Source organism: Pelmatolapia mariae, linkage group LG17 (genome assembly GCF_036321145.2).
Source record: "Pelmatolapia mariae isolate MD_Pm_ZW linkage group LG17, Pm_UMD_F_2, whole genome shotgun sequence".
Lineage (NCBI taxonomy): Eukaryota > Metazoa > Chordata > Actinopteri > Cichliformes > Cichlidae > Pelmatolapia > Pelmatolapia mariae.
The window spans coordinates 33,777,688-33,798,467 of record NC_086242.1 but is presented as its reverse complement, the minus strand read 5'-3'; the positions used below and the strand labels follow the sequence as shown (position 1 = coordinate 33,798,467).

The 20,780-nt window shown below is 42.9% G+C and overlaps 1 protein-coding gene across 2 annotated transcripts in view; it reads right to left on the bottom strand.

Annotated features, from left to right (window-relative positions):
• Positions 1–18,910, bottom strand: part of ror1 (receptor tyrosine kinase-like orphan receptor 1) — a 128,211-nt gene extending 109,301 nt beyond the window's left edge. For both annotated transcript variants that reach the window (XM_063460344.1, XM_063460345.1), the window contains exon 1: positions 18,501–18,910. In XM_063460344.1, coding sequence (XP_063316414.1) covers positions 18,501–18,606 — 106 coding nt within the window. In that variant the 5' untranslated portion in view covers positions 18,607–18,910. The remainder of the gene's footprint in view (positions 1–18,500) is intronic.
• Positions 18,911–20,780: the final 1,870 nt, after the last annotated feature.

Genomic DNA, 20,780 nt, shown 5'->3' with positions numbered 1-20,780 from the left:
CTGAAGTCCGAAGTATTGTGTGTGACAGATGAAGCGAGGCCGCTCTCGGAAAAACCAGAAAACGGGTCACCTTAATCATGAAGCACTCCAAGGAAATGGCACAACCAACCCAAGAAACTGTGATAGCGCCATGCCAAAAAACCTGAAAGCCACTGGAAGGGATGCTGACTGCATTACACTCAAAATGGGAAAAATGTATAATCGCAGACTGATTTAATTCCATTTAACAAAATTACAAAATGACATCAATCATGCACTCCCTGTTTTTCCAGCAATCAAAACGGGATTTGTGTACTATTCTGCTCAAATCCTGAGCTGGATTTTAATAACCTCTGGAACATGATGAGAAAGAGCATGATTTTTTTTTTTGTCAAGCCAATCCAATCTAAATTAATTTACCAGCAGGGTCGGGCAGTGCGGAGCAGTGGGAAAGCTGTCTATCTCCTTAAAGAAACAGGAGTTTTATGCGATTTCAAACCACAGAGCCAGGTGGTCCTGGAGCAATGGGCAAAAAGCACACAGGGGAGCACGGAAAGAAACATGGGATAAAAGGAGAAGGGTGCAATTTGGTGGAAAAGATTAGATCAGAAGGATAAGGTGGTTGGATAAGGGCAAACAAAAGAAGGTAAAAGAGAGAGAGAGAGGGAAGTGACTAACAAGTGTCTGTTCTTGGGCTAGTTTTCTGAACTCTCAGTGGACCACTGTTGGAGGAGTGAGCTGGGGCAAAAGAAAGAAGAGGTGGGGGTTGTAAGGTTTGTCACTGAACACCTGCCTCCACTTAACCCCTTTCCCTCTCTTTCTGCTTGAGCTGCCTCTTTCAGCCATCTCCTTTCCACCTACCCGGGCACCCCCTTCTTCCCCGTCATTCATGCGCAGGGCATCCTACGGGCTCACAGGCCAAAGGCTCCTTCTTTTCCCAAACATGGGAGGTCCCTCACAGCAAGGCAGGGGGACTTAGCCAGCCATGCATTCAGCTAGTAAGCAGAGATTTCTTAAAGCTCTAGAAAGCAGTATTGATATTAACACTGACTTGAATATACTGTTGTACAGTGAAAGGAAGTCTGTTACTTTCACATGTATTTTTCTAGCTTTATGCTCGTTCTTCTGGTTCACAAGTCTGTGTGCTTTTATCCCAGTGGTCCTTCATTTAGCACAGACTGATTGTATGCAACCTTTGCATTTACAATAAATTAGCTGTGGAAAAAAAGTGTGAGGGCCTTTTCCTGAGGAGCTGATTAGCAGAATCAGGGCTTAAACCATTTGATTTCAGTTGATGCTATGTTGGTTGCGAAGTAGGGAATTATATTCTTATATATTCTACACTCATTGGAAACTATGTTAGGTACACCTGTTCAATTGCTCCTTAAGCAAATATCTAATTGCTCAATGTTATGGTAATTAAAGGGCTGTCTAAATATTTCGTAAACTGCTGATCTGCTGACATTCTCCCACGCAGCCATCGCTAGGGTTTACAGAGGATGCTCCAAAAAGGAGAAAATATCGAGTGAGCGGCAGTTCTCTGGGTGAAAATACCTTGATGATGGCAGAGGTCAGAGGAGAATGGCCACACCGTTTCAAGCTTACTGGAAGGCAACTCAAATAACCACTTGTTGCAAACAAAATACGCAGAAGCGCATCCCTGAACACAAAACACATCCTATCTTGACCACACTAAATGCCAACAGAAGATTGGAGTCTCAATTTTCTGCTGAATATAACACTGAGTTCGCTGAACCCACATTGCCTCCACAGTCAATCCAGTGAAGCACCTCTAGGTACATGATGGTCGACACCTCTGCAGTAACTGCATGATGCTATCACGTCAATAATAGCATCATGCAGTCTCTTTCCAAAATCTCTGAGGAAAGTTTCCAGTAACTTTCTGAATCTATGCCACGGCGCAATAGGGCACAGAAGGTCAAAGGTCATTCAATCCAGCACTAGTACTACGTACCTATTGAAGTGTCCAGTGAGTGTACATTGGAGCATACCAATTCAGATTTCAGACTCTCTGCACTAAGAACTTAACAATTGCAATAATTTATTCTACCCCGATCACCATTAAGAAGTATATATACTTTTAATTACACTGGCCTTACTTGAATTATGTTGGGCTAAACATCTAAAGTGGCTAAAATTTCAACACCATACTATAAACACACGTTCAAGAGCACTTTACAGGACCACGACAGAATGTGCGCATTTTCTCACTTTCCCACGATGCAACCAACCCGGCACTCCATCCCAACTGGTGGTTACACCAATTAAAAGCCTGTGTCAGGTCAGGAGTTGTTCATTTAACATTAAAGAGAACACGGGGTCCTTCTATTCAGACCCACCACAGGCATCAACTCCCCCTCTCTCCTCCTTTCACCCCGTTTTCCATGCCTCATAAAAGATCTGCCCTTCTCTCTTTCACTCTCTTGTTTGCCCAGTGTCCCTCCTTCATTCACTCGGTCCTTTCCTCTCTTTAGCTCTTCAATTAACCACCTCTCAACAGCCATCCGTCCCTAATCTGGTGGGCATCAGTGAAGGTTATGGTCAACAACAGATAAAACAATCCAGGTTTTAAATGATTATCAATAATCGTCTTGTTTGTTTTTTGTTTTTAGTTTGCTGACCTAGCCTGGACACATCATCGTTACTCCAATAACACACGAGGCAGACATGACACGAGCTGTAGGGGTCACTAAGCTTAAAGAGTGTGTTATACAGTAGGTATCCCAAAGGTGCTTTATTCAGAAACAAGAAGATGCTTTGCTGTTTGAATGCGTCACTGCCTGCCTGACGGTCCAGCAGCTTTTTAATGTCCTGTGAACCTCACATTAAACACACGCAGACAAAAATCGCAGCTGTGCAGACAAGATTTAGTGGGAGCCGGGAGAGCCGTAAATAAATGTTGGAAATAGAGACGCCAAGTCAAGTCAGATCAAGACATTTTCACATGAAAATACAGCAGATAAACGTGGTCAGCTCACTCAAAGAGCAACACACTATGCCATTTTTCAAAAATATTAATACATCTAAAGAATATAACATATCAAAAACAACTATACGATAAGTCAAATGGAAATTTCTGTGTGTCCAACAGAGATCATGAGAATTGAAAATTGACTGGAATTAAAAAAACAAAAAAAACAAAAAAGCGGACTGTTTATTTTTAATGGAAACCTAGTCTCACGGCAGGTCTGACTGCATTCTTGGTGGTCCGGCGGCACTTTTGGGACTAGGCTGAGTCTGATTTTTGAGGAAGTGTACTGATTTGCATGAGTTACTTTACAGATCCTTGCAGGGACTTTTCCCCTTTTCATTTCTCTGACTGTACTGAAGCATCAGGGTTCAGGGTCACTTAATGAAGAGCTCTCCGAGGGCTTGCAAGTGCTGTTCATGGGTACACTTTAAGGGCATGGCTGCTACTATAATTGACTTCAAACTCCAACCAGGCGGCTCAAAAACATATTTAAAGCAGAACACTTGCAGAAGCCTTTCGGTAACAGCTGTGACATTTAAATCAAAGTCGAGAGCAGCTCTTCACGCAGCTTTTTGCAAACAGTGCGAATAAATCCTTTAAATCTGAAATATTAAATGCGATGACTGTAAATAAGAATTGCATACTGTAAGCAAGATGTCGGTTTATATACAAGGAGCTCGTGGGATTACACTGTTGTCCAAATCCTGTCTACCTCTTGGTGTAGCTGTAATTTGTCTGCTGCAACTTTGTGTCCTTGTTTACCCAAAGTCTAACTAGTGTGAAACCTGAAAATCCTGAAATGACGGGTTAAGAGTGAAAGGCAGTAATCCCACAAAATCTCAGCTGTGAGCCTCGCTTTGATAGACACTGTGCTTAGAACGACTGAGGTAGCTCTCTTCCTGCCTGGGTAAGAGAAAGAGGGGTGAAGGGAAAACACGACAGTTGTGGTAAATAGAAAAAAAAGGAGCAGTGAGATGATGAAAACAAGTGGACAGATCAAATACAATTATCACCCCCCCCCCCCCCCCCCCCCCAAAAAAAAAGAAGAAAAAGAAGAAAGAATGAGTATGACAGTCAAGAGGAGTAGGTACTGTGAATTTAAGAAGTTCTACTTCCAATTAAACTGATACCAAGATGCTCCATTGAGGTGATGGCACTTCTCTAGTGGTCAAAGAGACAGCTAAGCTAGGTGAAAATAATGTAGCTAGCAAGACAGTGTCATTCCTCGGCCCCTGAAGACCGATGTGTTTGTGGCTACAAGCAGTGTCCAAAAAGATCTATGCAGGAAGTGAAGTCAAAGCATGTGTGGGTGCTACTTATTATCATTCAGTTAAAAGGAAATGGATATTTAGAGCAACTAACTGTGTGGCTAATGTGAGCGGTGCTAACAGCTTTCTTTCCCAGCGTGTACCACACATGTGCATAGCTCCTACATCCGTTACTGTAATCACTCGTCTCGTCAGTCAATGCACCATTAATCCACAATGTAAAATGTGTGCAGATTTATATGACAGCTAAAGCTAGAGTGAGTATTTCTACTTTTCATTTCAGGTCTTTGATCTTGCCGATTTTTTCCCCCTCCCTTCACGTGCTCGCCTGTGTTTGTAGTTGCGAGGTATAGTTTATGATTTGCTGATAGAGCGGACAGGCAGAGGTCTTCGGTGGGTCGCTCGAGACAAAAGCTGCTTTTTAGCTCTCGAGGCTGATATCTCCCAGCTCCGTTCCCTTCTGATAGCCGAAGTATGCCGGCTGGGGTGTGGGGGTAGTGGAGTGGTGGTGTTTGAGGTAAAGGGCGGGAGGGGTGGATGCTTCTTCTGGCCTCCTCTCCCTGCGGAGGCTGCAGTGAAAATGACTTTACCATGTGATGTGCTGTGGTCGCTCCCGCTACGCATGTAACCCAGTCAAACCGGTCTCGTCTTAATCTGATTACTCGGGTTATGCTGGGACGCCATGTACAGAATATCTTATGTAAAAAGCATATTCATGTTTCTGGCCAAATTGTGCACAAGATTTCATGCTTGTACCCCAACCCAATCTCCAACCCCCTTGAGGTGGGCTAGAAACCCCACCCCACCCCCACACCCCCACAAAAACACACACAAAAAGAGAAGGCATATTCAGATAGTTTCTGTAAAAGAAACAGAGGAAAAGAAGGCAAACTACTCAAAGCGCTTTTAATAATGTGTCCATATCTACGTGCATGTTTTGCAAGGAGCGATGGGAAAAACAAAGTGTGAGAGAGTAAACAAGGACACCAACACCAGGTGAGCTTTCCTGAGGGCAGCTGGGAGTATTTTTCTCCTCATTTAGCAGTTCATGAAAAAAACCACAAGCTGCCAGATGTGACAGAGGGCATGCACCCTGCTCGCACACACCATAGAGACATGCAGTTACACACACACACACACACACACACACACACACACACACACACACACACACCAAAAAAAGGGAAAATCTGACAGAGAAACAGGCCTCAGTCTAACCCAAAGTAAATGTGTGTGGCACAGATTTACTGTATTTCTAACTAAAGTCAGCAGCAGATCTCTATCGCGAGAATCTCCGTCTCATTAAAAGAAATGTCAGATGAAGGAAACCGAGGGTGAAGACATCAAAGGGGTCTGCAGGGAGCTGAAGAAATCTGGCTTTTAACTCGTTATAAACCCACTGACGGCAGGAATTCTCACTATGAATTCCTACGAGAATCCGTCGTCATGCATCCTCATGCACATGCACTGAAGTATAACACCTATTGATTTATTTACATGCGTGACCTTATAACTCACAAAGCACTCTGTTCCTAATTGTTACTGACCAACAGGCCACCGTAGTTTGACGTGCCTACTCACGGGTCCACACTGAGTACCTGTGGCTCAGTGGTGACCTACATTCCCCTTTTGTTATTCCACGCATATCGGCACTGTGTAAAACCGCTGGCTGCTAATTGCTTTCACATTACAGAGCAGCCGGGTGATCTTGGTGGCTTTCCAAGACCACCAACACTGGGACAGGGGGTGTGCACGTTTGCAAATGCATACCACCAATCACGCAAAGGCTACATTACTGTGCAAGCACAGGCCGAGGGTAAAAAACATGCGGGCTGCTATCTGCCGGCAGTAAAACACCTTTCGTCTATTGTCTTGGAAACTCTTTAACTACTGTTTTTCTTCTAGTTTTATTAGACTTGAGCCAGGAAAGCCTTTTAAAAAAAATCAGAATGACTAACTGTCGCATTTAAAGGGAGGAGTCTTCTCTGCAAATTTCTGGAGACATTTTTTTGCACACTGAGTGATGGTAACTTATTTGACAAGCAACCAGAGTCCTAGGACTTCCTAAACACGTTTACAAGCTTGCAGTAAATTCATTAGCAATGAGCTATTTGTCCCAATTAAACGTGGAAGGGCAGCCGGCAGGAAAATTACAGCTTCCTTAAATAAACTCGCAGGTCTACAGCAAGCACAGAGGCCATTTCTAAATATATCACCTCGCCATAGTCCTACCCTTCAACTCGGTCCAAGTGCACTCTGCTTATCTCGTTTTGATGTCTCTAACATGTTTCAGCCTAATGCAGTTCAGCAAAAGTATCAAACAGAAATCAAATAGCCCATTTATCAAGTGCAGAGACATCGGCTTTTTGCACTTGTGAGCAACAGTAAGGACTCTGAGGCACTAAATCTTCTGTTTGTCACGACTCGGGGAAGCGCAATCACACAGACGTCATTTGACCATCAGTGGAAAGCTGTTTTTTTATGACCAAAATGAGTGGAAGAGTGTCGGCTGTTTGCAGCGATCATAAAGGGGCGCTCAGTTCCCTGGAAATTCAATGTTTGGAGGGGCCGTGTGCTCTCCATGCACGCAAGAACACATATCGAGACAAAAACACAATGTCCACTCCTGCTCAGGGCCATCATGAGTGTTGGGGGGGGGGGGGGGGGGGGGGGGGGTTAAGCTAGCCAGCTGGCTGGAGTTAAATCAGGTTTGAATTAAAGGGTAAATGGACTAACAAATCCCAGGGAGTGCAAAGCGAGGGCAGTGAGGAGGAGGGTGGGGGGCAGTGGGTCACCGCCGTCTGACTGAGGACACAGAGGATTGAAAAGACATGAAAATAAAAAGTGAGGAGAGCAGAACACGTTCCAGATCTGAAATAGCTATATCTTAGACAGTTTTCACAGCAAACTGTCTGCTTTGGAAATCTTAATAAGTATCGGGGGGGCTGGGGGCATTAAGATGCTGACAAAGAGTAGGAGAAAACTGAAGGAGAAGAAGGAGAGTTTAGACAAGACGTTGCTCTGCCAAACTCCATAGCAAGTCCCTGCCATGAGTTGTCCAAACTGTTGAACGGTACCAGGAGGGGAAACTTCTAAACCGAATCCATTACTGTTTAAAACTCCCACTCAAACAGTCGTGAATCACCGCTGCGGCGATCTGTCTCGATCCAAATTATCAGCGCCGGCCCGTTTAAGATCAGCACGCCAGCCGAGCACGTCAGAAATAATAAGCTCCAATGTCCACAGCAGAGATGTCTCAATATATCTTTCCCCTGTTTAACTATAGAGGTCTGCATACATCTACAGCGACGGGCCGAGAGCCTCGTTGCAAAACATCATTACACAATGCATGCACGGTATAAACAGCTGTACATTTCAATGAAAAGGCCAATAAATATTCTATTTAAGCGCACCGGGGGCCGTGGGTAAACGTCTGGAAAGATGCTGACGCTGTGCCATCTCTTCTTTGCTCCAATTATGGTTGCAACGACATGACAGGTTTTATGTGCCATTAGAGCTTGCTGCGGGACGGTGAAATGCTGGGAATCTGTTTTTTCCTCTGTTAGGAAATAATGCCGCCTCCATGCGTTGCTCAACAATTCCAAATTTAATCCTTGGTTGGCTTTTTGTTTTTTGTTTTTTTTAAGACACAAGTGCTGACATGGCATGAGATCACATCATATTTTAGTGTAAAGGGTTTAATGACGTTCATAATCAGGAGCACTTAAACCTGTGTTCCAACTGCTACAATGGCTCAATGAAGTTGAGATAGAGGGCTGAGAGGTAATGAGCTCTTTGCGGGCAAAGCTTAGTGCTGCTGAGGCAGCCACGCAGAGGTTAAACAAACAGGCAGTGGGATCACAAGGGCCTAAGCCTCTTATATAGGCCCCTCTTGTGGAGAAGATCACTGACTTCTGGTGGAGGGATGAAGGTTGGGAGTTTTCAAAGATCGCGAAGGCCTCTGCTCCTCTTTCTACGAAGGCCCTTACCCCTTCCGACATTGTTGCTCGGAGGCTGTTTGTTTCAGTTTAACAGGTCGAATCATTCAGATTCTTGACTGATAGGACTTAGCTGGGAGTTAATTTAAGCCTGCTGTCAGTCAAACACCTCTAGGAAAATATTTTCCCGTCTCAATAACATTCGTAGCCTGCTCAGATTTCTCCGTGCCGAGACAGTTCCATCCCGATCCTCACTCACCTCCTCGTGCTTTAAATCTTTTCATCCCTTTCTGCAGAGAGAAAAAAAAAACTCCACTAGTTTTAGACTCCTTTTGCTTCATGAACCTCTTCCTCTTTCCCTCCCCAGGTCCCTTCTCTCCTGCTGGGAGTCGCAGGGCAATGTAGTTTCATTTCCTGCCCTGCTGAAATCAATGCTTTCTGAAGACAAGCAGGGGTTAGAGACTTAGAGGGAAGACGGAGACAGATGTATAGAGAGACAGGAAAAGAGAGCAGAGCTAGGTGTGAGAAGACTGCTGGCATGCGGGACACAGCCGTACCAGCACATAACCTTAAAGTGGGGTTGCTTCCAAGTCGGCGTCAGCTTTGATAAACATCTACCGGGAAGTAAAACAACCGTTCAAAGCAGAAATATGAAAAACAGGAGGGCAGCTTTAATGGGTAAACTCAATTTTCCCCTCAACACTCCCCATCATTTTTTATTCGCCTCAAAGACGGATGGGGAAAAAAAAGAAAAGCATTCGGCGTCCCACAGGATAAATGTATGAATTCCTGGTCAGGAGCGAGCCAGCTGATGAGATCCCTCTCCAGCTTACGCCAGGTTCAATACAAACACGAGTTGAGCGAACACAAAAGGAAGAGAAGTGGAGGAGATAACATACATTTTGTCACTTTTAAAACAAAGAGATTCCTGCTCCATGACTGTACCGGATTTTCTTTCATAAGCATTCCTGCAGATCTGACCACGAAACCCACGGGCCGCTCAGACTTCAAACACAGGACTGCCTCCATCATTCTAAGCTCTGGTTAATGCATCCGGACAGTCAGAAGCACATAACCTTCGGTCCTGCTGTTATTTTCACTCATTTGCTGCAAAACAGAGACACACTCTGGATAGTTAGGCAACAAAGGAATCAATAGCTTTTCACCTTGGAGGGAAAAAAAGTTGCCTTATGGTGAGGCCATCAAGCCAAAAGGGATATGAGTATGGTAACAGCTATTCCTCACCACAATAAAGGGATCTTTGAAGGCTTGCCCAAACTCTTAAGAGTTAAGCATGCCATAATCTGCTAAAATCATGCTACCACCAAGTTTCTTGAGCAAAAGACAAAGTGGAAAATTAGAATCTTAAAGTGAGAATTTTTTTAAAATCTGCATCGTCGAACATTTTTCCTCTTTCACCAAATCCGATCGATGACAGAAGACTTGACCGCACAGGGACAGCAGTTTCCTGGTTGGTGCTAAATCAGCCAGATGCCTGGGCAGCAGTGGTTTGGTAGATGGGCATTTAACTGCAGTGACTGCATTTCAGACTCACATCCAAATGAGACCTTTAACTCCAGATTCCTCTGTGAATGCAGTCGACACAGGATTAGAATGGATAGAAAGGGGATTTCCATTTAAGTCAAATTTCTTATGGTCATTTGTGCCTTTTTTCCCTCTATTCATGCTAAGTCACTGTTAGATTTATAGTTGCGTGCTTGCATCTAAATTTTGCCCCTGAAATCTGGTGTCACAATTCACAGGCTGCACATGCAAACAGACCTGTTTTTACCACAAAATGCTGACTTGGCGCCGTTTGTCAGCCTAATGGAAAAAAATGTGCGAGATCAGTCGGACAACGGGACTGTGCTGCCACTTCAAGGCGTAGCCTCTCTCGAGTCTTTTTGTGTGAATCAAGTGGCTGGGTAAACACTGACTGCTGGTTAAACAGGGCGCCTGCACGGAGAACAAGGTGACGAGGCTTTGGTTAAACAAACACACTAAGGCCATGTCTCCACTAATGCTAATACAAAGACATTTGCTGAAGGTGACTACGCTGCACTGAAAACACGTTGGATTTAGTAATATTACCCCCTACTTGTTTAGTTATGTTGGATTGTATTTCTTTAATATATGTATGGACCAAAAGTCTTCACACTAGAGCCAGATGGATGTTTTGGGTGTAAAAAATTCAAATGCTGATATTTTGGCACTTTCCGCCAATGTGTTTCACACACTCTGCCAGATGTGCTGCCGACAGCGCTCAGAGTCGATCCTCTGCTGAACCAACCAGGTGCTGACAATGTTTCTAAATGACTGACTTTCCTTTCCGTCTGTACTGTATTTTTTTTTATATATATTGCATTACTTGAGTTACATTGTAATACCAATATATCCATAGAATATAGACTCTGCTTATGAATGCACAATGCACAGCCACGACCCACAGCAAACCAGATCCTTTGATGGGAAAAAGTGGGTGAGCTTAATCTGCGATTTTGAAAATAATTTGTCAGATATGCAGATGATATGGTTTCTGTTTGTTTATTTAGTTTTTATTGTTTTTTTATTGTCATTTATTACTCAAATTCATTGACTAAATCAGCAGATGTTGTGATGAGGTGAAATAAGATGAAAATAGTGGCAAAATAAGTTAAATTCAATTTAGTTTTATTTGTATACTTCCAAATCTCAACAATAATTGCTTCAAGGAACTTGACATTGTATGGTTAAGACCCTGCAATACTAGAATGAAACCCCTATGAGCAAGCATTTGGCAACAGTGGGAAGGAAAAACTCCCTTTTAACAGGAATAAACCTCAAACAGAAAAAGGCTCAGGGAGGTGATATGCGACTGTGAGGTCTTTAAGATACGATGGGGCTTGATTCAAGACCTTGTTTGTAAGGAGAAGGCTTTTGAATTAAATTCTGCAATTAACAGGGAGCCAATAAAGAGAAGCCAGTATGGCAGAAATGTGTTTCTCTTTCAGTCAGTTTGAGAGCTCAAAGCCTGCTGATTGGAGCATTTTTATTCCCCAATAACAAACACAACACATAAATAAAGCGAAAGGAGCTTAGTGTTGTTTTAGCAGATCCCTAAACCTGTTTAGTGGCCAAATCGACTTGTTAAACTGGCAGCTTTACACTAAAAACCTGATTAATCCCCAGAAAGGAAAAATGCCTCAGCTTCTGGCAACGACAGGATTACAGTTTCTGTGGCCACTAAATGTAATCACAAAGCAATGACAGGCCAAAGACACAGGAAAACACTTCTCTCTGCATCTTATACAAACATAAAAACCTCCTGAGTGGCTGCACGAGAGCCTAAACAGACACGCACACATTCAACAAGGAAGCGCACAGTTTATTCAAGCCGAACACAAATCATAAGATGCCCCGTAAAATCAAATTTCCTGAAGCCCAAACGTGTCTGGTTTAAGTATTTTTCAAGCAGGCTGAAGTCTATATGCCGAGCACTTTCGGCGTGTGCTACGGCTTTGCTCCAGAGGCATGAAAAAAATCAGAGAGAAAGAAAAAGTAAGAAAAATAAAGATTTGAGCGAAGGATCTGCTGGGAATGATTTTGGAAATTGTGAGAAAAACGCATGTGATTCGGTTCTATTAATAACTGCGAAGTGATAAGTTTATACAAATGCCACTGTGGAGCTGATGGTCCAGTGCTTTTTTTGCAGCGTAACCACTGCGTTCTGAAAAGATTACCCACAGAGCCTCAAAGACGCATCAAGAGTTGCGTTGACCACGGAAAAATCTGGCTAAAGATCCCTCTCATGATCACGCCATGGCTCCAATGAATCAATTGAAAGAATGAAGTGTTTTTGCGTCAGCTGACAGCACAAGATGCCTCTCCATCTCAGCTCTAGTATGAGAAGCCGCGTACTGGCAAACAATCCTGCCAGAAAGCCTGCACGAGTCGTTATCTTTGTGTCCCTGAAGAGCGTAGGAACTGCTGTGGAGCCACCCTGCTCTCAGTTATTGTTGAGTAAACACAAGCAGCTCAGCCAAGAGCAGCATGTCAGTCAGCCAGGCAAAGAAAGGAGAAAAAGTTGAGGAGCCACTCAGAAACTGAAGAGAAGGAGAGGGGGAAAAGAGACAGCGTGTGTTTGAGAGAGAGAGAGGACGCAGCCAGGAAAGTGAGAAAGTACAGAAAAGAAAATTAAAAGGGAAAGAATGCCAGCATTAGCATGTGATTGCCAGCCAGATAGGAACAGTGTTTTGATGTCATGCTGATGGTTTTGAAGGGTAGCAGAGGGGTTGACTATTTTCTGATTCTCATCATGGGGGGGAAAAAAACGTCTGTGTGTCCCCATGAAAACATGCAATGATAGGCACGGCTTTTCTAAAGAATGCAGATCATCTGCAAACACGAATACTGTGTACTTGTTTAATGCTTTTGACCATTCCTCCAGTGTCACCTATCAAAGTGAACACTCCTCCTCAGGCTGGTTAACCCTAACACAGAGAGAGAAAAAGATCACGGTAATCAACCTACACAGAGGCTTGTGTGCAGTCCTCCAAGCAGCTAAACAGACATTATGCTGTGCGTAAGTCAAGCGCTCAACAATTAGCAAGTAGGCCTAAACAGGAAAGGGAATTATCCAAGTTGTGTCCACCACGAAGACGAAGAGGAAGAATGAAAAAAACAAATAAAGGAGAAATCAGTGAAAAAGTCTGCGTATGTGGCATCTGTCTTCTCTGAGACACAAGTTAAATGTTAAAGGACCCACATCGACACAAATATGGACAACTGTGTCACCCATAATCAGTTGTTCCACATATTTTTGACACTGCCCCCAAGTGGAAGTATGCAGCTACCACAGATGTGGGTCTGAGGCCTTCGGTCCAGCTGCTGTGACCAGCTGATGAGTTGATTTAGTGCAAAATGCTGCAAATTGTGTGGTTAAAGCATCACAACTCTGATGATTTTCTGCATTTCTCTCTTTTAGATCTTTGTATTCTTTGGATTTTGAAGCTTTAGCCATAGAAAGGTTATCTCAGACTCAAGTGTTATGGACTAACATATTACTAATTGAATGCAGAAACAAAATAGCAGATTAAAAGAGAATGCCAAACCCTATACTTAAACAGCTGTGAAGAAAGGACACGCATATTTCTAGTTTTGCACACAAATATGACAGTGCCATCTCTCTTAATAATCCATAAAGTGAACATATCTTTCATGGAAAACAAATATTGATTTTTTTTGGCAGTGACGCCCATTAAATTGGGGGTATTTAATCCCCTTGGTGGGAGCATGGTGTTGTACAAAGATTTAATTGTGGTTGAACTGAGATCTGCCTGTCTGCTTCCAGTAGGAGTTTCTGAAGTCCTTAATGCTAGGCAAACAGGGCTTAAAAAGATTTACTCTGGCACATACAGGAGAGTTTAAAAAGCCATGTTTCATCCGAACCCCTTATTAAATGAAATGTAGCATGATCTCCACATATTAAGCACGGGCTGTGAAGGACACTTGCAAAGCAGTAATTTGATAAAACTCGAACAAGGAGTGGGTCTTCAGTGACATTTAGAGCTCTTTAAAGCAGCGCCCTTTCCTCACGGTCCACAACGCGAAACCGTGCCAAGTCCGTATGGAAAATTGATATGCAGTATGTGTGGCTTATTCCATTAGACTCATTAAAGTGTCACTTTGTCATCAGCACGGTCTCTCACGCTTAAAGCCTACCTTACAACTGCAGCAAAGGACTCATTGTGTTTTGTGTATAAAATACAGCACAGAGCTTTTTCTTTTTTCTTTTTTAATGTGGCAGGAGTAATTTGTCTTCCAGGCAGCAGCCGAAAGACATCAACACAGAAAGTATCAAATGGAAGGTATAGAAAGCAAGTTCATTTGCGGTTGGACGTATACGGTACAGGTCAGTCGGCGGGAGCGGGAAAATATGGCCAATTAATGCTCTGCTCTGGAGAACGCCACCCTAATGCAGCTTATTTCCCCGCTCAGTCTAGACTCTCACTCTGCTAAAATCATTCAAGTGCCATCTACACACTGGCTCCTCAACTGCAGCACCAAAGCCTGAACCGATGTTGTTTCTCCTTTTTTCTTAATCCAGACCGCAGTTCCCTGAACCCTGTAGAGGTTTTTTCCCTTCTAACAGGCTGACCTCCTGTGCAGACAGTAAATTGCAGGAAAAAGGTTTTCACGCTTGGCTACAGTTTGTAGTGGCAGAAACTTTATCAAACGTCTCCAAAGAGGATCTGAGTGCAGCGCTTTTAGCCTCTGATTAAACGCTGCCTCTCCAAGGAAAACCTTGCCACTAAAACACCACCCCGCTCCACTGAGTCCGATTTGTGGAAATGGGAGCATTTTTCTTTCTCTCTTTTTTTTGGTCTCTGCCAGTATTGCGCAAATGCAGGAAATTTACACTTCTTGTCGCTCACAAAAAAAAGGCTTTTGCCTCACTTGGCAGAGCAGATATACAAAAGAAGGGAAACTCAAATCTGGCTCTCCTTTTTAAAAAATTCCTTTGACAACCCAACTACTGACGGCATATTATCAGGACATTCCAGCCAAGCAACATAAGGAAAGTTCTTCTGAATCCCCTATTATGTGAATACTGCAATTGTGGGTCTTATTAGGGGAAAAAAACAACCAAAAAAGTTGCACTCAAAGAGTCATTTGATATCTTGAAACTTTTTATTATCATTTGGAAGCAAATTACCAGCTGGCTCTACATCATTTAAACAATTATCACACAATATTCTCCAAAACAGTTTGCCCCGTGGCAGCACTGAGGCACGCCGAGCCTCGGCAAACACATGTGCCTAATAACGAGTGGGAAGTAGGTAATTGCCAGTGCACGACATAGTTTACACACCGGCGCTTTAAATCAGTGACATAAAACAGAGTTTGAGCTTATGATTTACAGCCGTGTGCTGATTAAATTAACGTCTATGCTTTTTCTCCCAGTTTCGCACACTCAGAACTGAGTCAAGCTGTCTCAAAATATGTAGATGTGTGTGTGTGTGTTTAAAAAAAAAGACATACATCTCTTTCACACACACGCTTCCTGCCACATTCTTTTGCGTCTGCCAAAAGCTTTTAGAGATGCTCGGCAGTTGATGCCTGACTTAGTGTAATGTGCAATGTCAAGAGTGGAGGAGTGGAGTTTTAGACGCAGCCGGGTCATCGATCTTAAAGAGATGTACCACTCGAGACCGAGCCAAACATTTCCCAGAGCATCTGGATAAAACGCTGAATAATTTGAAATAGGCACTCTCAAAGTGAGAAACAGCAGCAAGTAGCCATCACATGCACTGCGCAGCTTAAAAAATACAAAATAAAAATCAGCAGAAGGAGTGGCTGATATGTAAAATTTTTAACAAGTCCTCATAAAAGAAACGAAACCACAAATTCTGAGCTTTCTTTTTCACTTTATGTGGTCTGTTCCCCCAAATAAGAGTCTAAGAAAACACCAGGAGACATAAAACAGTCCAGATAGGCATGTCAGTGGCAGACGCACCAGGACAAGCTCCTACACACTTCAGCCTGTAAGACCAATTGGATTTTCCAGGGGTGAAGTGCCTTTATTGTCAACAGTGTGTCCCGCTGAAAACTGTACCGCGTCAGTTCCACCCGGCATGATTTATAGCCTTCCCAAGTGTTATTAAACGGCTAAATGCAATTCTAAACACATTTCCCATAGTCCCTGCCCTGCACTGGACCTTTTCATGCCCAGAGGTGAATGTCCCACATTCAGGAACATTTACACAGTTTACATGGATTTAAAACATTTTTTGTCCATTCGGTTTTAGGAATTTGTCATAAGATTATCACTGAGCTGACAGATGAACATGCAGTGCTTATCTCGATGTTTAAATAAAAAAGTGGGACTTTTTAGCATGGCTGCTTTTAGCTAAAATCTGATTTCCACGCGGTTCCACCCAGGTTCAAACTCAGGTGATTCAAACAAAAAAAAAAGCCCTGCTGGCACAGCAAAAATAAATAAATAAATAAATAAAATAAAATCATGTTTGGACAAAAAATAAAAAGCCCCATTAAACTTTAGGTGGGCTTTTTTTTTGTCCCCCACTCTGCACAAATGCATGGCAGTAACATTTGTGATTTACAAGTGAAGCAGTGCCTATAAGAATAAAATCTCACGATCTGTTCCACATAATTCCATTGGTTTTAGCACCCTGAGGGCTGATAGTGATGCCTAAACTGCTTTTGGCAAGTAGAGGGAATGCACGGGGAAAATCATCAAATTTCCTACAATCAGCCAATGGTGTACATTAACTGACATTTTCTAATCCTGCAAACGAAGAAAGTATTTCCTTAGGTTTAAAATATTTTCTGAAAGGGTGCACAGATTTTTAACCGCTAATTTGCACACCCTTTTGCATGTCCACCATATAAAACAAAATCCTTCCCTGCGGCCGGGGAAACGCCTGACCTTTCCTGGAAATGCTCGCATTTAAACCACAGTGACAGACTTGTGACCTCCGACCTCTTCAATGGAAGCACACAGCCTGCCCAGCGCACCAGACGGTGGCAAATAAAGACAACAACGACCACACTTTAAAGATTCCTCTTTGTCCCGTTTGCTCAGTTGCAACCACAGTACAGCCCCTGATCACTTTGTCCGGAATTATTGTCTTAACATTTGATTACAGTGAAACCGCACTGTTGTTCCTCTCTGACTCTCCCCATTACAGCGAACTGCCGAAAAAGACAGCATTGTCCACAAACATATCCTGGAGCTGCTGTGATTAAGGGATAAAAAAAAAAAGCTTGTAAATGAGTGTCATTAATGTGCAGCACACCAGTAAGTTTCATCATAAAGTGACATTCATTTGAATGGAGAGAGAAAATCAGAATGAAAGTCACTGGAAGCAGCAGCTGCCGATTATCTCTGGGAGAAAAGGAGACTGAAGCTTTTTTGTTTATAGATGATATTAGTTGAAGAGGGTGCCATGGGAGTTTTCTTCATGGAAAACAGTATTAGCATTTGAAACTTAATTTTCAGAGTATTTTCCCCTCTGGATCGTATGTGGGTGGGTGGGAAACACAGTCTTTTCCACTTGTCTCTTTCCAGATATGAAGTACCTAAAGGACCAGGGGGTTTGGCTCCTCTCCACTTCATATTCAACCATTAAACTCCATTTGAGGAATAAGTTATAGCTAACTCATCCACTTAAGTAATGTGAATTAACATTCCTCCCTGCCTCAGAGCAAAAAAAAAGAGAGGACTGAGGATACAGAGAGGGAAGAGAGAGAGAGAAAAAAGACAGGCCTTGGTGAAATGCTTGACGCCCAATACAGGAAATGCTGCACACCTTCACTGTAAATAACAGTTGAAAAGGCATTTATGGAGGACGGGGATAATCCAAGCAAACCCCGAAAAACTTTCCGGAGACAATTCATCACCACTGGTCTGGATGGGGAGGATTGTTTCATACACTATAAACACTTAAAAGCCAGGACAAAGGAGGAAAATGCCTTCCAGGAGCAGCTTCGTAAACAATTCAAACTCAATTCAAACTCAGTTCAATCACACTTATGTGAATCAGCCACAGGCCACTCGCATTTGCTATCAGGTCATCTTTAACTTTAAGATGCCAGCACAGCACAGGCACACATGGCTCTGTGAGAGTCTGGACACACAAATAAACTATAATAAAGAGTTATTTAAATGTCTGTTTTGCAGGATACACGTATGCGTAAACCTAATCATGTTTCCAAGAGGCCACAGGCTTCTGGAGCCCATGCATGCATCCCCATCTTACTGCCTAATCAGCGATAACCCCTCCGCCATCAACCAAACCTAACACTACATGCAGTGGTTGTTTGCCTTTTAAATAGACCTTCACACATTCCTTATCTTTAACTCTCAGATTTGTGAGGGGCGTGGTTAGAGTGGGCACAATGGGCATCCAGCTGACTCGTTAAGAGCCCCCCTATTGTCCGCCACTGGAGTGGAGTATTTCCCCGTGCCGAGCCTTGAGAATGACAATGGGACGATAATCTAAAAAACCAAAGATCATTTGCATGAGAAGAGAGTATGGGGTCACTTAACAGATGATTTCAGGAGCCACAGACAAAAAAGTCGGCCTTAAATATACAAGCAAAATGTAAACATGGGGATGGATGGCTTGAACCGTCTTTACAGCACGTTAAAATAAAAGAAGCGCAACGCCGCTGCGGAGCGCGTTGGGAACATGTTGGAAGCCCTTGCAGGAGTTTTTCGTCAAGGCTGACAGATTAGAAAGTTGAATGTGAGGAGAGGAGAGTGGAAAATGGATGATTTTAGAAGTGAAGGCTAAGGAAAAAAAGTTTTGGGAGACTCACCAGACGCGCTCAGGTCCAGGACACTTTGGAGGAGCAGGGCGATCCAGAGCGCGCATGGTGGACATCTCCAGAGTCGCTGGTTCGCCGCTGCCCGGTTTAGATACATTCCTTCGGTTGTGTGTTAAACCTTTGCACGCTTTTCACATCCACCACACACAATAATCAATTTCGAGTCCGTCCCCCTCCAAAAAGTAATATAACCCCAACAATAATAATAATAACCACTCTAAGCTCGGCGTTTTGATCAGTTCTAAGTCGTTTCAGCAGCTTTTTCAAAGCCCACCAAAACTCTCCCTAGGATGAAAACAAATTGGTGCTTCTTGAAGAAAGCTGTCTCCGTCTGTCCTGGCTTCTGTGCCTTTCCTCTTCGCTCGAGCCCAGCTCCGCTTTGCCTCCTCTCAGTCTGTCTCTCTCTCCCTCTCCGACTGAGCGCAATCCTTCCAGCAAACTTCATCGGGAGAAGTTGTGCCCACAGAAGCCACATGGCTCTGATTAGCCAAGTGTCGCCATCGTGCGTGCACTACAGGAACTGTCCAGAGGGCGGTCAGAGTCTACCTCATGTTTTTTTTTTCATCTGTGAGTGAAATATTTGAGGAGTATTCAGTTTTTAGATGGAGACCCCGCATTTGTGCTTCCTGCTTTACTTTATCACTAAGACGCTTAATAGAAGAGATCAGTGATTCAAATCTCTGCCGTAAAATTCACGACAACTGAATTTATATGTGCAGCTGTTTATATCTAACTATAAAGTGCATCCTATAAACTTAAAAACGAACGTATTTGTTGTTCTTTTTTAAAATTTGCATATTGGTTGCATAGTTTTTTAATATTGACCCATTTTATATTTGTTATGTACAATTTGGGGCTTTTCCAGATAAATAAAGTATAGCAATTGATAAAAAAAAAATCAACAATTAAAAGAAGACAGCATTCCATCTAAGCCACGTGTAAACAGATCCAGATCGGCTGCTGCTTTGGTAAAAAAAAATTTCATGCAAATTTTTTTTGCATGAAAATTTTTTTTCATGCAAATTTTTTTTTAGTGCAACCAAACCAAACCAATCCCTTAACTTCTTTGGTGGAGGTAATTAAATAACCAAAGAAAGCTTCTCAGTTCCCTGCAGGCTGAGAGGCACTAAACAGCCTTTTTGTTCGAGCTGTCACTGGTACACATGATTTATAAGGTCCAGTGGTTACAAGAAGGAAAATATTCTCTAATGAAAAAAAATACACGCTAAATACACTTATAAGAAATTCAAGGAGTGTGAACCGAAGTTAGCCTTATGAATGTGCTTTATTGCACTAATGATGTTTAAGGGAACGGTTAGGTTTTCCAACAAAGTGTAGCCCCTTCACAATTTTTGAAGTCTTTTTTTTTTTAAACGAACACCACTTCCTGTTTCCTGTGAGCTAACTCTATAGAAGATCAAATTAATGTGATTTAAGAAACTGCAAATGGAGCTTAACTGATCTCTCTGTATTAACTGATAATGATCCATCTGGTGCTGTTCAGTATAGTTTTTCTTTAATATTTTTAATTAGATGAATAATGTAACGTACTAAAAAAAAACATATGCAAATGTTTAACTCATTTTACATGCATTAAGTGTATAAAAACAGATGAAAGCTGGAAAGTTACAAAAAGAATGAAAAGACAATGTTCTCTTGTGCCTGGCTGCACACACACACACACACACACACACACACACACACACACACACACACACACACACGCACACACACACACACACACACACACACACACACACCTCAGTATAACTATTCAGACGTTTACAATATGCCTGACCAAATTCACTTCTCCTCTGTAAATCCACATCCTGTTTAATTTCACTCTGCTGACTTCTGGATTCTGACACATGCATTGTCTCTGCAGGTGTGTGTGTGTGTGTGTGTGTGTGTGTGTGTGTGTGTGTGTGTGTGTGTGTGTGTGTGTACACGGAGGATTTTGAAAGCCATTTTGGGGAGCAGGAAAAGAATGGTAGCAATTTAGTATCTCCGGTTCGCCAGTGCAGCGACCCACCTCTGCTCATTAGAGGGAAACAGCATCCTCTCTGAGGTATGTTTTGATTTAGCTGTTACAGAATAAAGGAACAGTGTGCATAAATAATGCTTGACACTGAATTATTTGCCAGACTCGAGAGACGAACATGAAGTGGGTTGCTCGCAAGCAGCAGTACTTTACCCTGTACAGTTATCCCTGCTCTTTGTCAGCTCCAAGAGTCCAGAACATGGTCCATGCCTGTCTCATGATCCTCTTTC